Source organism: Barbus barbus (assembly GCF_936440315.1).
Source record: "Barbus barbus genome assembly, chromosome: 11".
NCBI lineage: Eukaryota > Metazoa > Chordata > Actinopteri > Cypriniformes > Cyprinidae > Barbus > Barbus barbus.
Genome location: NC_136739.1, coordinates 3039091 through 3064472, shown reverse-complemented (window position 1 = coordinate 3064472; position 25382 = coordinate 3039091). Strand labels below are relative to the sequence as shown.

The window sequence follows — 25382 nt, the reverse complement described above, 5'->3', positions numbered from 1 at the left end:
GTTGCTCAACTCTAAAGGCATCGAAATGAACCAATCAGAGAGTGTTTAGGAGGAGCGTGCTGGAGCGCGAGAAGGTCAAAAACTGATGTCTGCACGCGCTCCGGGCATAACGTTGCATCACGGCTATAGAGATGAAAACACGCAGTTATAGAGTAACAAAATATCTTAAATAATTAGACAATATTACACACGGTCAGGCAAGTCATTTGGTATAAGTAAAAGTTAATTATAATTTTAGACTAGTGTAAGAGAAACACAAGAGAAAGACAAACACGCTTTAACTTATACTATTTCGTAATATATTTAGCTCGTAACATACTTGAGACCTAAAGTTTTTCTCAATGGATAAGTCGAGGAACTTTCGAATAGACGCTCTGTTGTCAGAGAGCTCTCAGCGGATGGCTCGAGGGGATTCTCCGGGACTGTGCACCGACGGCACCGAGCCTGCGACCTGCACGCGGACAGAAAACTCTCCTCCTCGCGCTTTTCAGCTCCACACAGGGGTCATACCCAAACCAGGCATGCTGAACATTTCTCATCCAGGATTTACCTCACTTTCCCAAGGGTCTATGGCAGGAATGTATCCCTCACCTATGTACTCCATCACGGCATTTGGAGCGCAGCATCCCACCTTCGCGTATTCGGGTTTCGCGCAGCCGTACCCTGAGCACCTAAAAGCGGCGGCCGTGGCCGGTTCATTTCCGTTAGAGCACTGGCTCCGTGCTGGACTCATAATGCCTCGCCTCGCAGACTACAGTGGTACGTGTCCCTTCTGCAGAATTATTCATCTATGCATTATAATATTTATTTCTATTTATAGTGCTTACTTTAAAGCAAACAAAGTCTAAATGATGCTACTATGATTTGTGTAATCTTTACGTCAAGCGTATTTCAGTGAAGCTGCCTCAATGATTATTATTATTTAATAAAGTAGCAAATATATTTACATGTAAAACTGAATCTATCCTAAAAAGTTTGGCAAAAAAAAAAAAAAAATTACATAAATATATATATAATATTCACGTAGCCTATCTTTCTGCAAAAACACTAAAGTGAACTCATAAGCTATAAATATTATCTATCATAATTGAAGCAGTATTTACTGCTAACGGAACTATAATGAAAGGTTTTTTTATTTTCAGTCTTTTCATAGCATCATAAATGACAACTCCATTAAAACTGCCACAGGAAAACTATAAAGAAACACTTAAAATGGTCTGAGCTTCATCAATAAAGTTATCTGGTAGCATTTATTGAATTTTCATTAAGTTAATGGTGCTCTGTGGTGTTTTATTGTCCTGCTAACGCAATATCTCCCGGCCCTGTCCTCAACAATAAAGTGAAGTAAAGCTGTTATCATTATCTATCAGGGGGGAGGAACAAGAGGTGAATATGTTCTTGTTTGCTGCGTCTGCTTGGTGTCTTCACCGTATGTCTTTGTTTTTTGGCACGAGTCTTACACCTCCTTTATCAACTAACTTTCTTCTCAGGGGCACATCAGTCTGGTTTAATCGGAAAGTGCCGGAGACCACGCACAGCTTTCACCAGCCAGCAACTGTTAGAGCTGGAGAATCAGTTCAAACTCAACAAGTACCTATCACGACCCAAACGCTTTGAAGTGGCCACTTCTCTCATGCTGACTGAGACACAGGTGAGGAGAAAGCAACACATGACCATTCATCATTCTTGCAGCAATGCTGTAGAAGACCGTTTTTGGTTCCCCAAAGAACCTACAGAACCTTTTGTGCAATGTAAAGGTTCCATGAATGTTAAAGGTTCATCATGCAATCTATATTTTTTGGCGAATTGGTGGCTAATTTTTATGAATTTGTACATATGATCTGCTTACGTCCCACTGATGGTTAGGTTTGGGGTGGACCTTCATTCTTTCTTTTCTCTAATTGCATCGTACAAATTTATCGCCACCTCAAAGTAATGTTTTCTCATGAAATCAGGTTGGGAGAAAGAAGAGATGAGGGTGAAAGACATACTGAGAACAAAGGGACAGCAAAATAATTTTCATCATCAATTCAATAATAAGCTGAATATTTCCAAATGCTAATGTCAATGGATCAAACTTTATGTGACTGATTGTGATGATTGTTATGTATTTACCAGGTGAAGATTTGGTTCCAGAACCGACGGATGAAGTGGAAGCGCAGCCGTAAAGCTAAAGAGCAGGCAGCGCAGCTGGAAACAGACGGCTGTAAGTCAGGCAAGAGAGAAACCAAGCCCAAAGACCTCAGTCGCTGCTGTGCACACGATGACGACGAGGATCTGGACGCAGAGGAGGAAGATGAAGAAGAAGAAGAAGAGTTCAGAAAATCGATTAACGCAGGTGTGGGTCTGCCTCACCCCTCGGACTTCCTGCAGCACAGCTCCGCGCTGAGCTACAGCTCTCATGGCTCTTACTCTGATGACGACCTAGAAGAGATCGGAGGAGACCGAAAGATCCGGCTCGGGTTATGAAGAACTAATGGCAGCTGCAGTCTGCATGTCCATGAACTGGACAGGTTTAAAGACTGAAGACTGAAAGCTGTCGATGTCAAAACTATCCCTTAGACCCGACGAGTTCACTGTCCATGACGTTTGTAGTCAAAAAAGTCTTAATTCTTGAAAATGGTCTTCCAGTTTATTTGCACTTAATATTTTTCTTGAAGGCTGCTTGTAAACTGCAAATGTATACTACTTCAAACTAACATTTTTCTTATGTGATCAAAATCTTTACTTTATATGCTAACATGAACATTTTGGTTGAAAAAAGCTGTTGAACCAAACGAGGAAGCCTTGCACTGAACGTCACAGGCTGACACTTGTGCTCACTGGTCTCTTGAACGCATTTAATTTAATAGTCAAGAGTGGATGCTGAAGAACAGATGATTGTCCAGAGGTCATCAATGTCAGCTTTCTTCCAGTAACCATTGACTTGAACACTGAGGAACTGGTAAATCCTCTGCAAATATTGAACAAGGGCAAACTGTGAACGGTGCATTAGTTAGTCCATTAGTTTATGTCATGTTGTTGATGTTGGTGTCTTTAATGTTATTTAACTGTTATAGATTATATCTAATTTATTCAACTGATATCAGGACTCAGTTTGAAGGATGTGTGACCTTCAAAGATTGCTGGTAAAAAATATGTACTTGGAGACAAAAGGGAAATAAACAAAATCAAAGATGAGTTTCAGCTTTTCTCTCACTTCAACCCTTTAAAATGTAGAAATGCTGTTTTTATGTGTCCAGCTCATGAGTGAAAGGTTTAAAACTGTAAATGAATATCACACCCATCCCACACTTCTCTCCTTTTTAACCTCTAGCTGACACAGATGGTGATTAAAGCGCAGACGAATCTAAGGTGCATTATAAACAACGCAGGCCCTGATATTTATGGCCACAGCCTCTCAAATATGAATTACTCAGGGGGGTTTACTGATAGGCAAATAATTAAGTTAATGAAGGAAAAGCAAAATAATCTACTCCTTATGCTGATGTCACCAGGCCATTTAATTTGAAAAGATGAATTACCTCAGTGACCAAAAGAGCATTTTTACAGGGGTGTGGTGTAAGGCCAACAATTAAATATTAAAGCAGAGAAGGTGCAGTGTTCTCAGCCAAGCTAGAATAGGCCATATTTATATGATGATTAAATGCATTGCAGTGGCGGGAATAAACACCCTGCCAAAACAAAGCAAACTCGAGCACTCAAGAAGGAAAACTGTGAATATTTATCACGCATTTGGAAAATTACACCTGCATTCGATCTCACCTGACTGCTAAACGCATTGTTGAAGTCCTTCAGCATAAATAAATAAAAATGTCCCTCGGCTGTTTCCAACTCAACTGTGAGGAAAACTTTCAGCAATAAACTGACACATTTCTATTCAGTTTTCTTGTTTGTTTGTGATATTACTGCATGAGATAAAGATACAGTGGTAAGTTATAATTTTCAGTAGGATACAAAACGTAAATACAATGCAAATTGTCCTCGTTTTGGTAACGTTAGGTTTAAGAACGTACCTGTAATACACTTGATATAAGCTGTTGTAATGTTTAGCAAACGGATTTATGAATTACAGCTTCTATTAAACTTTTTTAAAAGACAAGTAGTCAAAAGCCTAATTTTTAGACATAAAACAGAAAATATCTTTGCATTGTCTCCAGAAAACCCACCGTATCACTTTATCAACAACATTTCATTTGATGATCCTCTGAGGCAATCAGTGATTTCCTTAAGGCAAATCACTTAAGCTAATAGAGAGGTTAAAGAAATGAGTGGCAGGGTCATACATTTACACCAGAGTTAACCTCACACAGACATACAGATCCTGCTTATACAATAAATGGAGAGAAGAACAAATAAATTAATATGTACTACATTAGCATGCAGCTGTTTACAGATATTGCCTAATGCTGTATATATGTGAATATTATCGGTCAGATGAAATTTAGGTTAATTTCTGATATAGGCCCAGATCATTCAAGCACTACATCCACATCTGTTTTATAGAATTTGGTATAAAATATAAATGAAATATTTGAAGCCCACAAATGGAACAATATTTGAACACTTTTTTTAGGTGAAATGTTGACTGATCATCCAGTGAATCCTCTGAGCTCAGGCATTCCCTTTGGAGTCACACACAACCCACACAGAAAGGTAAGGTGTTTATTATGTTTGTATGGGAGATATGGGATAGTTGTTGTTTTCTTTTGCTTGTTTTTTAATTTCGGCAAATATTTCCCAGTGTGGGTTTTTGTAATTTAAGTCAACTGCTGTACAAAAAAAAAAAAAGATGTCACACATGAAGTTAAATATGGATCGTCCCTTTTAAGCAAAATTTAGACAATGAAACACAAAATATATATCACATATAATAATTGTGCCAGCCTCTTCATTTGATTGCTAGCTCCAATTTCTTATTCATTCTATCCTCTGTTATTTTTTGTTGTTCATGATTCTTGCCTACTTAATCGTGTTTCTTTATTCTGCTATTGTTTGCAGCTAGTTTCTAATAGTTTTTATATTTTAATAGTGTTTAATAAAAAGTTGACTGATTTTGCATGGACTTTTTGCCTGCTAAAATGCTTTGCTGAAATACACTGCCATCTACTGGTGCAAAGGTCAATAAACATTATGATTTCCTTTCCACTTACTTTTCAGCCTCTTGAGAAAGTAAAGTATAAATTACCTGTGTTTCTTATCTAATGTATTATCTATCTTAAACTTGTTATATCATTGAAGCATTCATTAATCCTTCATTAATCCTATGAATTTTATAATCAACATTTACAGCAAGTAATGAGAGATATTAAATGCATGACTAGATTTGCACAATTCTTCTTTCTTGCCCTTCTCTTTCCAGTGTGAGTATGCGGACACTATAGAGTTTCAGAGCAAGGAAGGCACATTCCACGTGTCTCTGCGAGCTGTGATTCCTCATCATGCCCTGGAGGTACCAGACACGGTGATGCTGCCGCCCTGTGCTGCCATGCACAGCTCCCAAACCAGCTTCCTCTTTCGTAATTCCAGGTAAAGCATGGCTAAAAATAATCTGAGCTATAGAGAAAGTGCAAATAAAGTGTTGAATTTTGAAACCTGTGAATACACATTTTTTCTCCAGTAAGCTGCAGACAGGATTCAGGTGGTTTGCTGTCCCCTGAGACTGGACAGTTGAAGCCTGGAGAAGAATGCAGGGTTACAGTAGAGTTTAAACCCCAGCAGGCTCTAGGGTATCAGGCTGAGGCCTGCTGTGCTTTTGGAGATGATGGGGAAAGCAGCTGTACTGTGCTTCTCCGTGGGCTGTGTGAGTACACTGAGCTTTTCAAAGAATTTCAGAAAGCACAAATTTGAGTATATCCTCGTCTTTTCTAACATTTTTATGTAATAAAGTCTTTCATTTTATTACATAGAGAAATAAATATGTAACAATTCTGTATTAAGCTTTAAAGACAGATGTAACATGAGGTCAGAATTTGTTAATCTATGGTACAGTATATGCTTTTGAAGCCATTATTTATTAAAAACAAAAAATCTATAAATCTATTAAACTAAATGTAAATATAGAAAATTACAAATATTTTGTACAACATATAGTTATTTGTGTATGCATAGATTATATTTGTTGTTTATATATTTATATAGCTTACATATAAATATGTATCATAGTTCATCGACATATGATAGATACATATCATAGTTAAATTTTCCTGATTTTCAAATGATTTTCTCAAATCATAGGTTTTCAATGCTGTGATTTATATCAGGCATTGGTTTGGTTCATGGCTTAGAAATGAATCACATCACATTTAAATACCTTTCCACAGCCAAGTACCCTCACCTCCAGATCAGCTCCATGGGACAGGAGGAAGGCTGCAGGGTGCTTGAGTTTGGCAGTGTGGCCGTAGGAGACTCTCTTGAAAGGCACTTTGAGATCCACAACCTCTCCACTGTATGTTTCCCTCTACCCCTTCATTTTTGCTCATCGAATATTTAGACATCAGATATTTCGCTGTCACATTTACTCTCTTTCTCTCTTAGGTTAGCACAACATTCAGTGTGTCCTGGTTGAGACGTCCCGCTCTCATGGAGTCTGTGTTCTGCTGTGAGGTTTATGAGGGGAAGATTGCTCCAAATTCAGTGTTGAAAGTCCCTGTCTGCTTCTCCCCACTCACAGTGGACAGCATAAGTGTGGACTATCTCTCTCTTTACCTGTCCTGGGGCTGTAAGCAAAGACCTGCTCAAAGTGTCAGGCACATGCATAGGTACAATATATAACCCTACAGTAACAGCTTTCCAAACATTTGCTTATTAACATATAAAACCTGGTCTGACCATCCTTATCTGTCCACTATAGGTCCAATAGTGTCTCTAAATACCTCTGTACTGGATTTTGGCTGTGTTGAGGAGGGCACAGAGGTCACACACAATGTGCAGATCATCAACTCCTCTGCAGTATTGGCTCATTACCAGTTTGATGTGGACACTGGCAGCCATAGTGTGTTCAGCATTGATAAGCCTTGTGGCTCTCTGCCAGGCAGCAGCAAACTCACTCTGCGTGTGAAGTTCCGCCCATATCAACCTATAGCTTATCATAAGACAGTGACCTGTTTACTGCTGCACAGGGTAGTCTGTCTATCTGTCTGTCTGTCTGTCTGTCTGTTTGTTGGCTTCTTGGTTGATTATCTACTTTCTTATCTTGTTTTCATTTGATTGATAGTGCACTTCTGCTTTTCTCATTAAAGGAGCCACTGTTTCTGGATCTGATTGGCACCTGTCACTCAGAGCAGTTGAAGCCAGCCGTTTTAACCCCCAGACACCTAAGTATCTACAGAATGAATCTGCTTCGATGGCTCACCTGTTATCCTCCTGACATACTGAGTGCCTTGCTGGACGATCACAAATTAAAACTGGATGATAGTGGAGCATTGCTAATGCAAGAGGTGTGTATTTGTCCATCTGCACTGTGATGTAACATGCAATGTTCTGCCATCTAAGAGTTAAATCAAACATCGTAACATCATATTCTTATATCTAATTGACAAAACAATCAGGTACAACACAGCTAACAACTATAACAACAACAAAATATATAAAAAAACATGGGTGTGACGTCACATAACACTGCATCTAACTTTCTTTAGATTCCAGCAGAGGACACTGACACATCTACATTCTCTTCGACCCACGCAGTCCTCTGGAGGAGTATTTCCACTTTAATTCAGCACCTGAAGCAGAAACTGAGCTTGACAACACCTCAAACCACTCCAGATTCCCCACCCCCCATGTTACAGTTCAGCCTTCTGAGCTCCTTTTTTATGACGGCCCAGCATCTAATCAGTCTCCATCACCAACCACACCAAAGGTCTGATCTGGACTGATCTGGACTGATCTGATCTGGACAATCTGTCTGATCTGGACTTATGTAGCCGAATCCCCTTTCTCCTTCTCTTGTGAACTGGGCCCTCTAAAGAGCACAGCCTTCAGAGAAACATACAGTCCCAACCAGCAGAACGTCTTCCATGCAGCACAACTTGAGTGTTTCACTTTTTATAAGGTAATGTCAGACTAAAGGCTGGAATATACTACATAACATGTTTGATATCCTCTGTCTGTGAAGTAAATCAATTTGGTGTCCTCCAGCAGTCTCAGTCAGTCAGTCTGTAAATAGGACATAAAGTGAAGATGAGTTCTGAGCATGAACGTTTAGTGTGACAATAGACCTATTACTTGGCTTGAATTTGGTTGTCATCCCCAGGTTCTGAGGGATCATAGAAATGTGGAGGATCGGACTTTGTGCCCACCCTGGTGCCTTACAGTCAGGGTGAGCAGTCACTCGTTTCAGCCTGGAAAAGAGCACTTCATCTCCAGCTTCTCTCTTCAACACCCTGAAGTAGTGAGTCTGACATCTTTCATCATAATATGTAATCATTGGAAAAATACTGTATGTAAATATATTTATAAGGTTTTGACACAATCCATCTCCCATCAGGTATTCCCAGCACTGAGACAGGTTGCATACGCAGTATTCTCCTGCAGAATACAGGGGACCTGCCCTTGATCTTCAGACTAGACCCAGAGGAATGTCCATCTGTATATGTGCTGCCACCCAGTGGTCTGGTGCCACCAGATCCTCACATTCAGATGCACTCCTTCACCGGATCACCCTGCCAGTATCCCTTTGTCATTACATCTGAATGCCAGCCCCAAACACACACAGGTTAACATAATGTCCTTCATGGCAGTAAAATTGTGATTTGCCACACTGAGTGATTGAAGCTCTTGGATGACTGATGGAACGTCTTGAGCAACAGAGAAGCACGTCCAGTTGACTAGAATAGTCTAGAATCATAAAAAGTTAAAATTTTTACAGAATCATTCTAAATAGTCGTTTTTAAGGCATTGAATAGCATGCCTAAAGAGGTGTATAGCAGCAAAATACAAATACTTTGTTACAGTACTTAAGTACAGTTTGAGGAAATTCTTTTCTCGAGTATAAATATTTTTGTTGAATTATTTTGTTGAGTTATTAAGTTTATGACTGTATGGACACAGGCACATTAGGCATCATTGTCAGATTTTATTTTAATTAGTTTTAATTAGTTTAATTAGTTTTCAAATATAAAAATGAATAATTCAATATTAAAAAATAAAGTGATGTTACAAGAACATGAGACCCCAGTGTCCTGCTGAAGGACGTATGAAATTAAACTGTAGTTTTAATGTCAATTACTTTTACTTGAGTATTTTTCTGATGAGCTACTTTAACTGTACCTGAATCAGTTTCGAGCCGTATAACAAACTCTGCACTGGATATTAAAATCCAAAATATAGTGAAAACACTATTAAACAGCACAGTAACAAAATCGGCAGATTAAGACATTAACTTGTGAGCACAAAACAAAAGATACTTCTCTTTTCAATATAAATAAGATTTTATTTATATAAACCTAAGACAAACTGATCTAACACATGAACACAAGCGTTCACACATTCACACGTTGCAGAAAGAGAGAAAGTGAGGAAAGGATGAGTTTAAGAGATTGAAAATGTGATATCCCAAGTTTATAGCAATATGTTCAATTGCATAGACCTTAACAACCATCAATTACTTATTTAACCCTCGCTTTGAGTTTCTCAATGAGGCTAAAATTTATATTAACTGTATATATATATATATATATATATATACATACAGTGGAGATTAAAATTAGAGAACAATTTATGAACACTTGATTTTTTCAGAAATAATGTAATAACAAAATTTGAAGGAACTAAAAAGTTGTGGCTATATCATGCTAGTAGAACAGTGTTTTACAAAATAACCAAGGCACTTCAACAAAAACTCGTTATTTTGTGGAAAACACAGTGATCAAAATGAGAGAACACCAATGATTGAAGAAAGCATGAAGAAAGATTGCAACTAATGTTTCTGATCCTTAAATTTGGATCAGGTCAGATTTGGATTAATTTTGGATTTAGATCCTTAATTTAGTTTCTGATCCTACTAATTTTGATCCTTCAAATTAGTAGGAAGTGTAGTGGCCCTTGCTTTGATTGACTTCAGCACATCTGTGGCCACAGGACATCACTAGTTTCTCAGACTGTTCTGGTGTGATCTTGGTCCAATCTTCTTCCAGTCTCTTCCACAGTTCGATGACTGTAGTGGGTTTCTTTGCCATAACTTTGTTGCCAAGGATTTTTCAGAGATTTTCAGTCTGAACATTTGTTTAGTGTACAGAAACTTGAAGTGCTCGTAGATTATTGTTATGCACAGTAGGGGCCTTGGAGTCAAAAAGGTTGAGAACCTTACAGGATAAAATGCCTTAAAAATGTTTAAAGTTTATTTATTGGCAGGTCCTTACAGTCATAGATATCATGTGTTTATTTTTAATAGTCACAGATGTGCTAAATGTTTCATCTGCACAGGTGTTTGAGTTGTATAATGCAGGCACTCTTCCTCTGAGATGCCACATCGACACCACTCCCCTGGAGGAGCTGATGGAGGAGAACTTCAGTCGCCCAGTCTTACAGTGTCTGAACCCTGGAGGAGAAGTGGAACCCGGCCACACCGCCCTGGTGGAGTGGATCTTCTCCCCACTGGAGGCTAAAACATACAGTGTTAGTTACTCCACAAAAAAAGTGTTATTTACATCCACTTAAAAAAAATGTGCCTGCTACCAAAAACATTTCACGTAGTAACGCTTGTTTTTGTCTGACAAGAAATTGCTGTCTACTTTAATATACAAACCATTAAGGGTTTTATACTGAGTTCGGTGTACAATTCCAGGTGGATGTACCTATACATGTGGTGGAGGGGGACAGCATGTTTGTAACCTTTGAGGGCCAAGGCTTTGATGAAAGAGAGGCAGAACCCATTCAGATACAAGATGGGCGTATTACTGTGCCTTGCACTCAAAGAATCCCAGTACCTGGACAAGTAAGACAGTGCTTGATGAAACAAGCCATATATAAGAAGTGTTCCACACGAAATGGAAGCCAAAATTTTCCATCTCTTTCTTTGTGAATAGGTGGTGTTCCTGTCAGAAGAGAGAGTGTGTTTTGGTGATATCCCACTGGGCTCTTGTTGTACACGCATCCTTTTTTTGACCAATGTCTCACACACAGACCAAGTGTTGTATAAATGGAATAGAACAAGCACAGAATGCCAACAGGTATGTAGATTTAAAGCAATAGATCATGCAAAAATGAAAAATCTGCTATATTGTGCATAAGTCATATGGGCCACTTTTATGAATGAATGAATGATGCATTTATATAGCGCTTTATTGTGTATAGCTGTACACCCAAAGCGCTTTACAATCATGTGGGGGGGGGGGGGGGGGGGGGGGGTGGGGTCTCTCCTCAACCACCACCAGTCTAAAATAATTCTATTTGACTATATTATAAAATGTAATTTATTCCTGTGATGGCAAAGCTGAATTTTCAGCAGCTGTCACATGATCCTTCAGAAATCATTCTAATATGCTGATTTGGTGTTGATTTAAGAAAAATGTATTATTATCAATGTTGAAAATGTTGTTGTGCTGCTTAATATTTTTGTGGAAACGATGTTTTTTTTTTTTCCAGCATACTCTGACTAGAAAGTTCAAAAGAACAGTATTTAATTAAAATTGAATACTGGAAACACACCTAAATGGTTGTCGCTGTTTTTGTCAGATAACTCTTGTGAAGAAGCTTGCGCAGTATCACAAAGACCTTCGACAGTGGGAGGAGGAGACAGAAAGACAGAAATGTGAGTTTACTATCACTGAGAAAGACCTGATACAGACAAACCAACTGGATAAGTGCTCTCAGGTCAGAAAGACACGTTTTAGACTTTAACGTTGACAATTTTCCTTTTACATTTCATTCACTGTATCAAAACATCATTTAAAAAAAAAAACTAATTAACTTCTTCAGGAAGGTGCAGTGTTTGAACAGGAAAATGGCACAAGAAAATACAAGGTAAACTACACCAGACAAATGACAAATGAGTCTTATTTACAAGTTATGCAACACATTCACATTTTGGGTTCTATTTACATGGTTGTATGGTTGTTTGTATACATTATATTTATAAGTGAGAGACCAATATTTTGTTCCTCATGTTGCAGACTCTTCCGCCCATCCGTAGCAGTGCTCAAGCTGAAAGCGGTTCCTCAGTGAGACCCAGTCGGGCTGAACAGCGGGCTCAGCAGCAGACAGGCCAGGAAAGGAGAAGACGTCCCGAGCCTCCTCGTCCTGCAATACTGCACTTAGGTGTCACTGCACGCTCTCTCAGCCTCATGGAGTATCAGACACATTTCCCCACACAGTTCAACACTCATTACATGTACAGGTACAACTGGGTGCAAAACTTTCAAATCTATAAATGTTTTTATGTAAACTTGGAGATAAACGGTGAGTAAGGATGAAAAAAGAATAAGTTATTTTATCATTATATTTCTTTCAGGTCTAAGCAACCCAAGCTTTTTCAATCTGGGACAGGTGCAGACCTGCCCCCACTGACTCTGGGTCCTGAGAGAGGGGGCAGATGCGCCCCCTAGTGAGTAGCCCAAGCCCCTGCATGTCTACTCGAGCCATAGTCTCAAACCTGGAGCCTGAGCAGCAATGAGCCGTTCTGAACTAGTAACTTAACACTCAGTATCTGTATGACATGTTTGAGACCGATTCGTATTAAACTGTTTTTAAAAATCACACACCCTGGTGTAAATTCTCTGAATCTGTCCAATCACCAACAGCTGGATCTTCCAGACGCTGACAGCTCAACACATTGTCTTGGTTCTAAAAGACGTGGAATGTTAAACGTCTGATAGTTCCTTGAATTGTGAAGCAGTTTAGTTAGAAAGAAAGTTCCCAGATGTGGGTCACGTGAAGTACAGTAGCCATTTCCACATATAAACAAGAATGTATCCATTTAAAATAAGGCACCTCCAGATGTAGTGTTTCTGTTTTATTTGTGCTGTCTGTCTTGATTTTGGTTAGTCCCAAGGGCATTTAAACAGTGCAGTCACATGGCCAGAGTCATTATCAAGTTAAGGACACCGCCTGTGAGAAATAACTTTGGCAGCACAATTTTCTGTCCTAGTGCATGGAGGATGTTGGCTCTACTATAAGGAACAATAATAATAACTATGAGTATGATGTACTGAATTTTAGCTCATTTTAAGGGAAAACCTCCATCTCCATTTGTTGCTCTAAATGGGCGCCTTTTATTCTGGCTGCTGTCCTATTCATGAACCTACTGAGGAGAAATATTGTATATTAAGGTAAGCAACAAAGTATTTTCTTGTATAGATAATATATATATAATTAAAGACATTTGCATTATGAAAAAATATATATACTGTATATGATATATTTGTAAAAATGACAAATATCACCAACATTAAATGTGTTATTCATCAATAGAATCTTTACTTTATCCAAATGTGTTTGTGAAATGTAGTTTAATAAAGTCTCTTAATACATTGTTGCCTCCTCAAGGTACAGTATGTCCAGTGGCAGTGAGACGGCTGTGGCTCATGAGCTGCAGGACAGCAGATCTGGACCTGAGAAGGAGGGGAGGACCTGGAGCAGTACTCAAACCTCCATCTCCACTACTGAGGGGGAATCAGATGCTGAATTACATGCATTCATCAAGATGAGGAACAAAGTGGACAAAGATACTGAGGTGAAGAACAAATACACATGCACTCTGAGATACAAGCAAGGACTGCGAAAACGAATACAGAACTAAGCAACTGAATATATTTTGCAACAGCTATTTAAGTTCATTCTTAATTATTCAGACAGGAGTCGTCTCTACCCACGATACACAGCTATCATACATATCACTCTAGCGTGTTTTCATAGAAAAACAATGGAAAAGTTGCGCATTGGAATGGAAAATTGATTTCTGTGTGACCTTTATGCAGTTATGCCTAAACCAGCACAAAATCCATAAGTTCTTCTGTACGTTCTGCTCTCTGCTTGAGCAGATGTGATTTTCACTGACTTTTTTTGTATTGGATTTTGGCTTTACGAGTAAATAAGTCAGAATTTAGGCCGATGTAATTTGCCAGTTTTCTTAAATTGAATTCAGCGCAACTGTACCAGTGATGAAGCGTTCACTTCAGACACAACCCTGAGGTGAGGTGAGGACACCGATCTGGTGCATCACATTTGAATCATTTTAACTGTAAACCAGTCACATGATCAGAGCAGAAATTCTTGGTCAGTATTAATCTTTGGTCCTGTTTGTTTAAATGAAATGCAATGCATGTGATTCTAACAACCTTATCTTGTTGATGTTTCCTGTATGTCAGTGTCCACTTCATACAGTAGCTTTAACTTTTCCCATGTTTATCAGGCTGTGGACAGCTGCAAGAGCACATGGTCTGTAATGCACTTACAAACGTGTTAGAGTCAATCGACAGTAACCAAATAGTGATGTTCTGCCACGCAACCTGTGACTCCATCCACAAAGCTCTTCAAAGCTTTCTTTCTGTCTTGCTCTTTGACCACACTTCCACTATTTGTGTGTGTGTGTGTGTGTGTGTGTTAGGAATGGGAGAAACTGAACTATGATATCCACACTCTAAGGTGTGCTCGTAAAGAAGTTTGTATACGTTGGAAGAAGATCTTGCTTCAGCTGGGTGAGGTGGACTGTATTTTATATTTTTATTTTTTAAATTATTGTATAAATGTATTATGTTTATATTATCGTTGTGTGTTTTATTTATGTACACTGTTTTTTTAAAAGAAGTGAATACTTTTATTTAGCAAGGATGCATTAAATTGTTCCAGAGTGACAGTAAATACATTTATAATGTTACAAAAGATTTCTGTTTAAAAAAAAAAAAATGCTGTTCTTTTTATATATATATACTTATATTAAATATATAAGTTTTCACAAAAATATTCAGCAGCACAACTAAGAAATGTTTATAAAATTAAATGTTTTTTAAGCAGAAAATCAGCATATTAGAATAATTTCTGAAGGATCATGTGACATTGAAGCTGGACAATAAATTACAATAAAATTACATTTTAAAATACATCAGAATAGAAAAATTTGACTGAACTTGTAATAATAATTCTTACCGCCTTACCAGCCCCAAACTTCTGAATGGTAGTTTATTTTTTTTTATTTATATTATATTTGTCCTCTGCTTTTTTCATCTTTATCTGTCTTGCTGAATTTTCTTTTTTCCTTTACAGCTCTTGTCAGGGCTTACAAGAACAATGCTCATTTTGTCTTTAAAAATGTCAATTATTTATGCTTAAATGTACAATGCACAATGCCAGTTAACATAATAATAATACCAGACCAAGTCAAATGTGACCCTTATTTGCCAATCTAATGGCAGTGGAGTGTGAGCATGTCTTTGTCTCTGAAGAAGTGCAGTCGTGTAAATGCACATGTATGATGTTGATCCAGGTTATCAGAAGGAAGCAGACTCCTTACTGACAGTGAACAGACAGACGGTTCTGAGTGACTGGGAGAATGTGGAGAAAGCCAGAGAACTTCTGCGAATTGTATCAGAGGAGACAGACCTCTTCCCCCGTGGACTCAGCAACAGTGGAAGATACATCTTTGTCATGGTAAATAAATGTCTGCATCATGTCATGATACGTGCAGTGAAATGAAGCGAGAACTCAAGTGCAGGGAAATGGTGGTTTAATTATAAAAGAAACAAAAACACAACATAAATTCCCCCGAGGGGAAAAACAGGCAGACTAAGCAATACAACGATCAGGATCTAGAAACACACAGGACTTACTGCACATCACATTAGACAACGTGGCCGAACAGGACTGCAAACACCAGGATCATTTAAAGGAGACAAACAAGGAGGAACCAGGTGTACACACTGAGACAATTAGGGAATAACAAGGAGGGCGGGGTCAAACAATCAACCGGGGAACACATGGAACAATCACAACACAACCCCATGTGCTCAGACAAGACAGTGACATCTGGTGGCCAACCAGGGCACACCCACAGGATACGTGACACTACCCCCCAACAAAGGAGCAGCTCCCAGATGCTCCATCTGCAACACTAAGACGACACAAAAACATGAAAAATGAAAATACAAAATGTCAAGGGAGGTGGGCAAGAGACGGATCAGGGGGAGGGATGGTGGGCCAGGCCCGTGCAGAGGCAGGGGGCCCGCAGACCAAGGCAGAGCAGGAGACCAGAACAGATCCGGAGGGACGGACCAGGGGGTTTCCGGCCCAACAGGAACCCCAGCGCACGGCCAGGGTGGGGCCGGAGGGACAAGCCAGGCAGTGAGTTTACGAACGGCCTCTGTGGCCGTGACAGGGCAGACAGTCAGTTCAGAAACGGCCTCTGTGGCCGTGACAGGGCAGACAGTGAGCTCAGGAACGGCCTCTGGCAGGGTAGGGAGCTCGAGTGGAGCCTGCAGGGCGAGAAGTTCGGGTAGAGCCGGCAAGGCGAGGAGCTCGTGTGGCGCCGGCAGGGCAAGGCGCTCGGGTGGCGCCGGCAGGGCAAGGAGTCTGGGTGGCGCCGGCAGGGCAAGGCGCTTGGGTGGCGCCGGCAGGCCGAGGAGTCTGGGTGGCGCCGGCAGGGCGAGGAGCTTGGGTGGCGCCGGCAGGGCGAGGAGCTTGGGTGGCGCCGGCAGGGCGAGGAGCTTGGGTGGCGCCGGCAGGGCGAGGAGCTTGGGTGGCTCTGGCACGACCTCCTGGCCAGCAGTGAGCTCCTGGGTAGCCTCCTGGCCTTGTGGGACGGAGAAGGCCTTCCTCCGCCTCTTCCTCCGTCTCCGGGAGCGGGGCGCCGCTGCGGCATCTTCGGCCACCACTAGGGGATTGAGAGCGGGCACCGCCGCCTCGGGAGCGCTGTGAGCGGGCACCGCCGCCTCGGGAGCGCTGTGAGCGGGCACCGCCGCCTCGGGAGCGCTGTGAGCGGGCACCGCCGCCTCGGGAGCGCTGTGAGCGGGCACCGCCGCCTCGGGAGCGCTGTGAGCGGGCACCGCCGCCTCGGGAGCGCTGTGAGTGGGCACCGCCGCTTGGAGATGCGCCAAAAACTCCACAAACTCCCCAAAAGTCAAGCGGCCCAGCCCCCTCATCCACTCCTCATCGAGTGGCTCCTCCAGGGCCAGGTTAAAAAAGTCCTTGAGAGCCGCATCGTTGTAGCCCAAACCCTCTGCTGCCTCACAGAACGTCAGGGCAAATCTCCTCACGTCAGTGCCCCTCTGACGGAGGGATCGCAGCGTCCTGACCTGGAGGATCCGTGAGTAGCGAGGGTTCCTCACGTTAGCGGCTGGAGGATGGTGTGGATCCATTCCCCGCTGAGTTCTCAGTGTCGGCCACGTTCTGTCATGATACGTGCAGTGAAATGAAGCGAGAACTCAAGTGCAGGGAAATGGTGGTTTAATTATAAAAGAAACAAAAACACAACATAAATTCCCCCGAGGGGAAAAACAGGCAGACTAAGCAATACAACGATCAGGATCTAGAAACACACAGGACTTACTGCACATCACATTAGACAACGTGGCCGAACAGGACTGCAAACACCAGGATCATTTAAAGGAGACAAACAAGGAGGAACCAGGTGTACACACTGAGACAATTAGGGAATAACAAGGAGGGCGGGGTCAAACAATCAACCGGGGAACACATGGAACAATCACAACACAACCCCATGTGCTCAGACAAGACAGTGACATCTGGTGGCCAACCAGGGCACACCCACAGGATACGTGACACATCATAAATGACAGTCCTCAGTCCTACAGCCTCTATACTTTACTGCTTGTGTACATTAAAGGGACTTATCATGATAAACGTGTAATGTAAAAAGTAGAGTTTTCTACATGATTATATTTTACTTAATCAAGGATGTGCCAATTTTACAAGCAGCTTGGCGAAGCTGAATGACTTATAATGATCATTTTAATTGTTATGATCATTTCCTAGGATCGACTGGTGTCTCTGGACAGTGCTGAAGACTTTGTGCGACTGGCCAAAGAGAAATATCCAAGAATTGAGGCTTGAGATGTAGAGGAACTTTTAAGTTTGGACTCGTTTGCTCTCTTTGATGCTTCCTCTGCAACTGGTTTTATCATTGGTGTTTTGTCCTGAGGAATAGAGACTAAATTACATTATATTCGGAAATTCAGAAAGATATATTATCAGCAAGTAAGAAAAATATGATGTATACATCTAGAACAAGAGTCACTTTTGAAAATACTTAGTATTTCCTTAATTCTTCCACTTTTTAACAGTAATCCAGTTTAATTCACTAATTTATATGCTATTTACATTCTTTTAATTCTCTTTTGTAGGTCAATTTGGATGTGTCAATGCATAAATGTAAAATGTAAACAGATACAATACAGATATTAATTTTTTTATTGGTATTCATTATACAGTATACTGTAGTGTCAAAGGGCCCGATGCAGGAGGGGGGCCCTGGAACGCTATTACTACCGAGGGGGACCCAATGCACCATTTCGGCCAAGGGGGGACCCCCGAGTCAACATGTTGTTCAGGGGGCCCAGTAACTGTAGCGGCGCCTTGGGTAAGGGCATTAATTGTGGTTTAGACACTCTCTAAAACTCACTAGTATCACTGATATTTACATAAAACTCAGAGACTTTTATGCTGGTCCCCGTAGATTCTGAAAAAAAAAATACTGAATGTACTTTTAATCTCAATAACTGAATCTGACTAAACCTACAGGTTTTACTTTATTCTCAGTTAGCCTGTGTGTTAATGTGAATAGAATATCCCCTTTTGTGATTTTATGTACTTCATCATATTCGCCAGCAGAGGTCAGTCTAACCTATTTGAAAGTACTGTTTTTTTCCTCTTAGCAGTAGTCCAGCATGAGCTCACTATCATCTAAAGACATGACATATCCCATGATGAAGATTGACTACAGTGTATTTCGTAACTCTCTGCTTGATACCATGCATGTCTGTTTAATATCCTTCTATCAGATAATAAGCAAGTGTGGTCATAGTTTCAGCTGTGCACGTTGACCTATATATTGTTGTCTCCTGGGCCTGATCTGAGGGGCCAGAAACAGATGTGGAGCAGAGAAAGAGAGAGAGTTTAAGAAAGCAGTGTAAGGATGAGGAGGGGGCTTTATTATAAATCTTCTGAGCTTTCAAGCTTGGCTCTCTCTTGTTGCCGAGGGCCAGCAGAAACACCTTGTTCTGATTATTTGTGTGTGTGTGTGTGTGTGTGTGTGTGTCTGTTCATGTCAGTGTGATAGTCCTGGCTTTATTGTCACATCCCTCTAGCAATTGCTGGAAATATTCATCCATGACCAAGAAAGAACAGGGTCCAACTTTTTACAGTTTACATCATCTGGGGGTCTGTCTATGAAAGATGATCTGCCCCCATTCACCTCGCAGATGGAGAAAAATAGGAGCATTTTATCCTTATGAAGGATATGTGATTGTATTTCATAATGACTATAATTACTGCTTGAGTCCAACTTCATATCAGTTCTACAACTGGGTCAGAGTAGAGTAGGGTCCTATCATATAGCAGAGTGTCTGTCCTTTTTTTCTTTTCTTTCTTTAGTCATTTCCCAGTCTTTCATCCACTCTTTATTAACTTTCTTCCCTTTCAACTCCTGCCACCCTTTCTTTAGTGCTTTCTACTTCTCTTTCTTTTACTTTTTTTTACTTTTAGTCATTTAGCAGACACTTTTATCCAAAGTGACTTACAAATAAGAAAAAGTAACTGAAACTAAAAGTTAACACTCTGTAAATACTCTATACACACCCATTTAAGAAAATACAGAAATTAAATAAAATTGACAAATGCATACAACAACAACATTTCAATAGTAAATATAAAAAGGGAAAAAATAAAAATAATAAATAAAAAGCGATACTTATATCCTTTACCGGTGTCGCTTTTCGCACGTTAGAGTCGATGGTCTTTACACTCTTTGCTTTTTACTTTTAGTCATTTAGCAGACTAAAATAGTAATAGTTTAATAGTAATAGTTCCACTCGAGTTGCACAAGAAATCGTATATTTTATCCAGTTGTCCAGATCTTGTTGGATTTAAAGTGATTTCAGTTAGTTGCCACGGCAACATTTGTAATTTATTTCTAGTTTTTAAATTTTTTTATTTATTATTTATATTTTATTTTTTCAGCTTTATTTTAATTAATGAAAATTTTCTTGTTAGTTTTTGTTTCAGCTAACTCTTTATTACTTAAAGTCTTTATTTTCTATTGGGAAAGTGAAAGGAAATTACCAACAGATTTGAAAAAAAATAAAGGAAAGGGGAAAAAAATGTTTTTTGCAACTAAAATAAAGAGGAGAAAAAAACTATTTTAAAAGATTAAAATATTGAACCTTCAATTGAACAGTTGAGTGATGCATATGTTATGCAGCAACAACCCAGTCTCATTGGAATTATGCTGAATTAGTGCAAAAATGAAATAACTTTCAGGGTGAATGTAAGTTTGATTATGTTTCACTTCGTTACTGGTCCTAAAATTAGACTCAACAAAGATTATAATAGAGTGTATGCATCTCTGGCCTTTGATTTTGACATCTCAAACACCACAGGGCATGACCTACGTGTGTTATTTGCTGAAGCATGTAGCATATACTAACATCAAAACCATGTGTAGTCTCACTGACTAACTCTGGGAAACTATATTTACTTACAGGAAACCAAAATGTTCCATTACTTATACATAGTTTACCAATGTCTCAACACTCCTTATTATGTCCAGTACTAAAAACAGAAACTGAAATACTGAACACTGAAAAATTCTGTCATGTACAGGCAGTGTCAAATCTTCAAATTATGGCAGAAGCACCTACAATCAACAGCAAAGCCCTAACATCATTTGTTTGTTAATGCCACTTAGTTTGATATTTTGTTTAACACCACGAGATTCATACATTATGACTTGCGTATCCTGTCCAAAAGTATTAAATATACTGTATATGTGTATAATACCAATATATGCCTATGCAAGTGTGTTTAACAGATGATTGGGGATGTGAGAATGGCTTTCTCATCATAAGAACATTTGGCAAAGAGAGCGGCCAGACCTGTCTCTCTCTTTCTGCTCTGCTACCCTGTGAGGTAAATAAACCTGGAGCCAGACATCTCTCCCTTTTCCCAATAATATGGATCTCAGAGATCAACTAGAGTAGGGTAGTAGGTTAGTTTAATAATCTAAGTAGAAAATGCAGAACTTTCAGATGAGCAGACAGAGCAGGAACCAGTGAGCAGCTGAACCCTAATTAAATGATTTAGTGGGACAATTAAAAGTAATTTTCCCACTATTAGGCCCAATTTTCCATTTTTTTTTTTTTTTATGAATACGAGCTTCTTTTTCTTGCCAACGCTTTGTTTCTTATTTTTTGCACATTAAAGTTTTGATTTATATTTTAGAATATATACCACATCTTTTTTTGTTAAATCTAAACTATTGATATCGTTTTGTTACCAACGAAATGTCCAAAAACACAACAGTAGAGTATGAGGTTCCTCAAGGCTCGGTTTAAGGACCGGTGCTGTTTTCCTGTACATTTGAGCAATTAGTAAAAAAGAAACCAAGTTTCAAACATCTGTATCTCATCCCATATGGATAACTGTGGTGTACTAAGACATCATGCCTTTGTGTCCTCATTTGTTTGGTATTTTATAAACATATTATCATAACTGTCTGACAAGTTAAATGACTAAAACTCTATACAGATGTGACTAGAGTGTGCAGTGGAGAGAGAAATGCATACTGCCCAGTGCTTTCCTTAGGTTGCCGTATATTTGCTCTGTCATTGTGTGCACTATTTTATTTTTCTTTCTTTTTTTTCATGTTGAATTTGGCTCTAAAGGAGAATAAGAATTGAATATATGATCCTTGATTCTGCTCTGAGGGGGCCATACCATGTTTCCTTATTGAGGGGATGCAGTCTGTGGCCTAAAGCCATCAATGATTGGACAATGGCCTCTTATTGGCTAACATATGTGGTGCAGTTAAATAAAGGGATGTCAGTCCTTCTGAAAGAACAGCACAGTTTCTTTACTGTCCTCCTCGTGAGGCATTCTACTGCAAGCATTCATAGTAACCCAAATATAATTTATTGTAATTTCTGTTTAAACTTTTGTTATGCATTTAAATATATTTGTAATTACATATTTATTATGCTTTAAACGCATAACAAGCAATGGTTATTAAAATAATGATTTCGCGATTTAGTTTTATATAACAACACACAGCTTTACATTTGAAGGGTATGATACTTGACAGTAATGCACTCCAATGGCCCAGTCCATTGTCATTGCATAGACATTTGGTTGAAGGTATTTTGTCTGGGGACATAAATCATGTTAAATCTACAATCTGCTTAGCTGTTTCCTTCCTAAACAACACAAGGGTTAGGTCACCAGACTGAGGTAGGATAACCAGCTTTAAATCAATCCAGTTGACTCCTGAGCTGTGTCCTTATCTATAGCCTTGCTCTACTCTGCTTTATCTCACAGAAAAACACTCCACAACCTAAACTGACCTCTTTGGCCAAGTCTGCATGCTCACGCTACCCCCTCAAGAAATGTTAGACTTATTTGGGTCAGTTGACGTAGTCTACAAATTAAACCCATTATGCTCTGTTCCCGTGAGACTGGACCATACTGAATCTGAAATTTTGCACGTAAGCATACTGGCATTGAGTCGTCCAGTATTTTTTGTTTCTGATGCTATTCACTGATTTAAAAGTTTGGTTTAAGCAGCTTTGAGGGGTGACACAGTCTCTTTGGAGCAGAGCAGAAATCCAGATGTGCTTGGAGGGCGAAATGTGCAGTTATGTCACAAGCGCTCAGGGGGAGAGGTGAGCAGAGAGATTTGTTTAAGAGAGAGGCCCTCTGAATGGAGATAAACATTCAGAAGAGAAAGCTTTACTGCCCTCTGCATTCAGCATGGTATGTGCTTGAGATAAGTGTCAAGTCTGAGTTGTAATGCGTCTGTAGTGACTAATATGTCTGTGGACCCCCAGAAACCCCGTCTTAAAAAGGCAAAGGGTCAGCAGAAAATGTCTGAATTGAAAACAAAAATCGCAAAACTGTGGTATTGTAGAGTGCAACAGTGATCTTTATTGTTCCAGTAGTTAAAGGGTTACTCCTCCCCAAAATTAAAATTTTGTCATTAATCACTTACCCCCATGTCGTTCCAAACCCGTAAAAGCTTCATTCGTCTTCGGAACACAATTTAAGATATTTTGGATGAAAACCATGAGGCTTGTGACTGTCCCATTGACCGCCAAGTAAATAACACTGTCAAGGTCCAGAAAAGTATGAAAATCATGGCCAAAATTGAATAAAGTCGTTATATTTATTTTCTTTGCATACAAAAATTATTCTTGTCGCTTCATAAAGTTCAGATTGAACCACTGATGGCAGATGGACTATTTTGACGATGTCTTTCATACTTTTCTGGGTCTTGACAGTGTTATTTACTTGGCAGTCAATGGGACAGTCACAAGCCTCACGGTTTTCATCCAAAATATCTTGGATGTCATATGATGTGATTTCAAAATTTCCTTTCTCTTTGGAGTGTTGCAAGCTGATTGCGCATAAGATCCCTGAAGTTGCAAAGACTAAATTCTCAAAACCAAAGAGATATTCTGTATCAAAGTTAAGACTGCCACTGCTAAAACGGCTCATTCAAACACATGTCTATGTCACGATGTGGAAATATTTGCGTAACGCCACCAAAATGTTCATGCAAAGAAAGAAGACGTGATCAGTAGCGTGTTTAGGCACCACGCAACCCACGCAATTGCGTGGGGCCCCGCGGTCCAGGGGGACCAATTTCCATTGATTTTTACCGATGGGAATTGACAACCAGCATTTTTTGGGACCGCTGCGTAATTGGGTCAATACCGGACTACCGATAAGCTTGAGGACAAACAATACTGTTATCGATACATTGTTTTATCTCCGTACTTCTGTGTTAATGGCGAATTAGAAGCTGTTCTCATAAACCGATCTCAAGCTGTCTTCCGTCAGAGGTTTGGCACGACATGCAGTGGCACAGTCTCAAACTCTGTCCGGCGCATGTAAAATAATTATAATGCTGGTACGGCACAATTCATATTTCAAAAATAATTTGAAAACTTTCTGTGAGGCGTACAAACAGCATGAGTTCTCCGCAAGCTCTCTGTCTTTCCCTCTCAAAATGCGCAAATGGCTTCATATCACCACATCGCGTCTGCACTATAAACGAGCTGCACACTGCACGATTGACACAGGAATTGTCACAGTTTACATGCATCATCACTAAAGTTTAAAATTTGCATTTCTTTTGTAAGTTTGCCAGTATTAAAACTATTCAGCACTCATGTGCTCTCCAGTGTGCACTCTCAACAATTGCCCCATTGTAAAAATAAAAATACATAGCATGATCAAACATTTAATTACATATTTTTTGGGAAAAAAGTCTAAATATTCCCCCCTCCACTCAAATAATAATAAAAAAAATCCTCCCTCCCACAAGAGTCATCTAAGAGGGGAATTCACCCCATTTTTAAAAATGAAACTCAGGACCTGAATGAATGTCTGTAAAAATCCTGATTAGAGAATCACTATAAATAAGTCAACATGTTAAAAAGAAGCCTTTTTTATCATGTAGATAAAAACAGAGATAGAAAAGTCCCTCTAAAACATAGAGGAAAACTGGCTCTTACCAAAAGTGACTCTGTGACCTTGAAATACCAAACCGTCCGGCATAACAATAACATCATGCTGACAGCAGTAAGAAAAAATGTGCAGAAAGAAAGAGAGAAATTCAGAGTGCCACGTAAAACGAAAAAAAAAAGAAGAGCTCTTTCAAAAACATCTAATTACCTATGAATGCAGACACACAAAACTAAAACATACTGTACATTTAACTTTGTGACTTTTTTGTGATATTATTTATTTATTTTTGCAATGAATATACATTTGGCGTATAATGGTGTTATTTTATGATGATGTAAATTGCATTTTGGACTTTTGTAATTGTGTGTGTGTGTGTGTGTGTGTGTATTTGTTTATTTATGTGGAAATGTTGACCTAATTACATAACATTTTTCATAGTTTAGCACTTTAATGGGGACAAAATTGTAAGTTGTGGTGGAAATGACATTTCAGTTTTGTTAATGTTTTAATGTCATCTTTCTAGACAAAGAAAATAAAGTTTTAATGAATCTGTTAAAACATAAAATTGCCTGAAGTTGAAGAAACAGCCAGATATATCACAGACATACACAACTGAATTCACTTGTGAGTAAACGCCCAATGCTGGCAGGCTGGTAGAGGTCGGAGCGCAGTGTGGTGGATATAAGGCTATAATTGAGCAGGAATCTCCCTTTTTATGGCATGATTTATTCATGCACATTAAAGCATCTGCA

The 25382-nt window shown here is 39.5% G+C and overlaps 2 protein-coding genes and 1 pseudogene across 3 annotated transcripts; all 3 read left to right on the top strand.

Moving 5' to 3' along the window:
* Window positions 1–341: 341 nt before the first annotated feature.
* Window positions 342–2469, top strand: LOC306877025 (motor neuron and pancreas homeobox protein 1-like; the record flags this gene model as incomplete). Its single annotated transcript, XM_079428546.1, has 3 exons — window positions 342–759; window positions 1491–1651; window positions 2119–2469. 3 exons carry the CDS (start codon window positions 342–344, stop codon window positions 2467–2469), a joined length of 930 nt encoding a protein of 309 aa, XP_079284672.1.
* A 2112-nt stretch (window positions 2470–4581) lies between these two features.
* Window positions 4582–12804, top strand: LOC306877093 (cilia- and flagella-associated protein 65-like; annotated as a pseudogene). The gene is made up of 17 exons: window positions 4582–4656; window positions 5363–5529; window positions 5621–5803; window positions 6324–6448; window positions 6538–6761; window positions 6854–7122; window positions 7242–7439; window positions 7641–8053; window positions 8255–8392; window positions 8489–8716; window positions 10426–10617; window positions 10787–10936; window positions 11028–11171; window positions 11677–11814; window positions 12114–12337; window positions 12452–12544; window positions 12741–12804. The product of its transcript is annotated as a cilia- and flagella-associated protein 65-like (transcript).
* Window positions 12805–13200: 396 nt separating this feature from the next.
* On the top strand, window positions 13201–18003 carry LOC306877092 (melanoregulin-like; the record flags this gene model as incomplete). Its single annotated transcript, XM_079428632.1, has 5 exons — window positions 13201–13268; window positions 13486–13672; window positions 14546–14636; window positions 15422–15585; window positions 17926–18003. 5 exons carry the CDS (start codon window positions 13201–13203, stop codon window positions 18001–18003), a joined length of 588 nt encoding a protein of 195 aa, XP_079284758.1.
* Between the last annotated feature and the right edge of the window lie 7379 nt (window positions 18004–25382).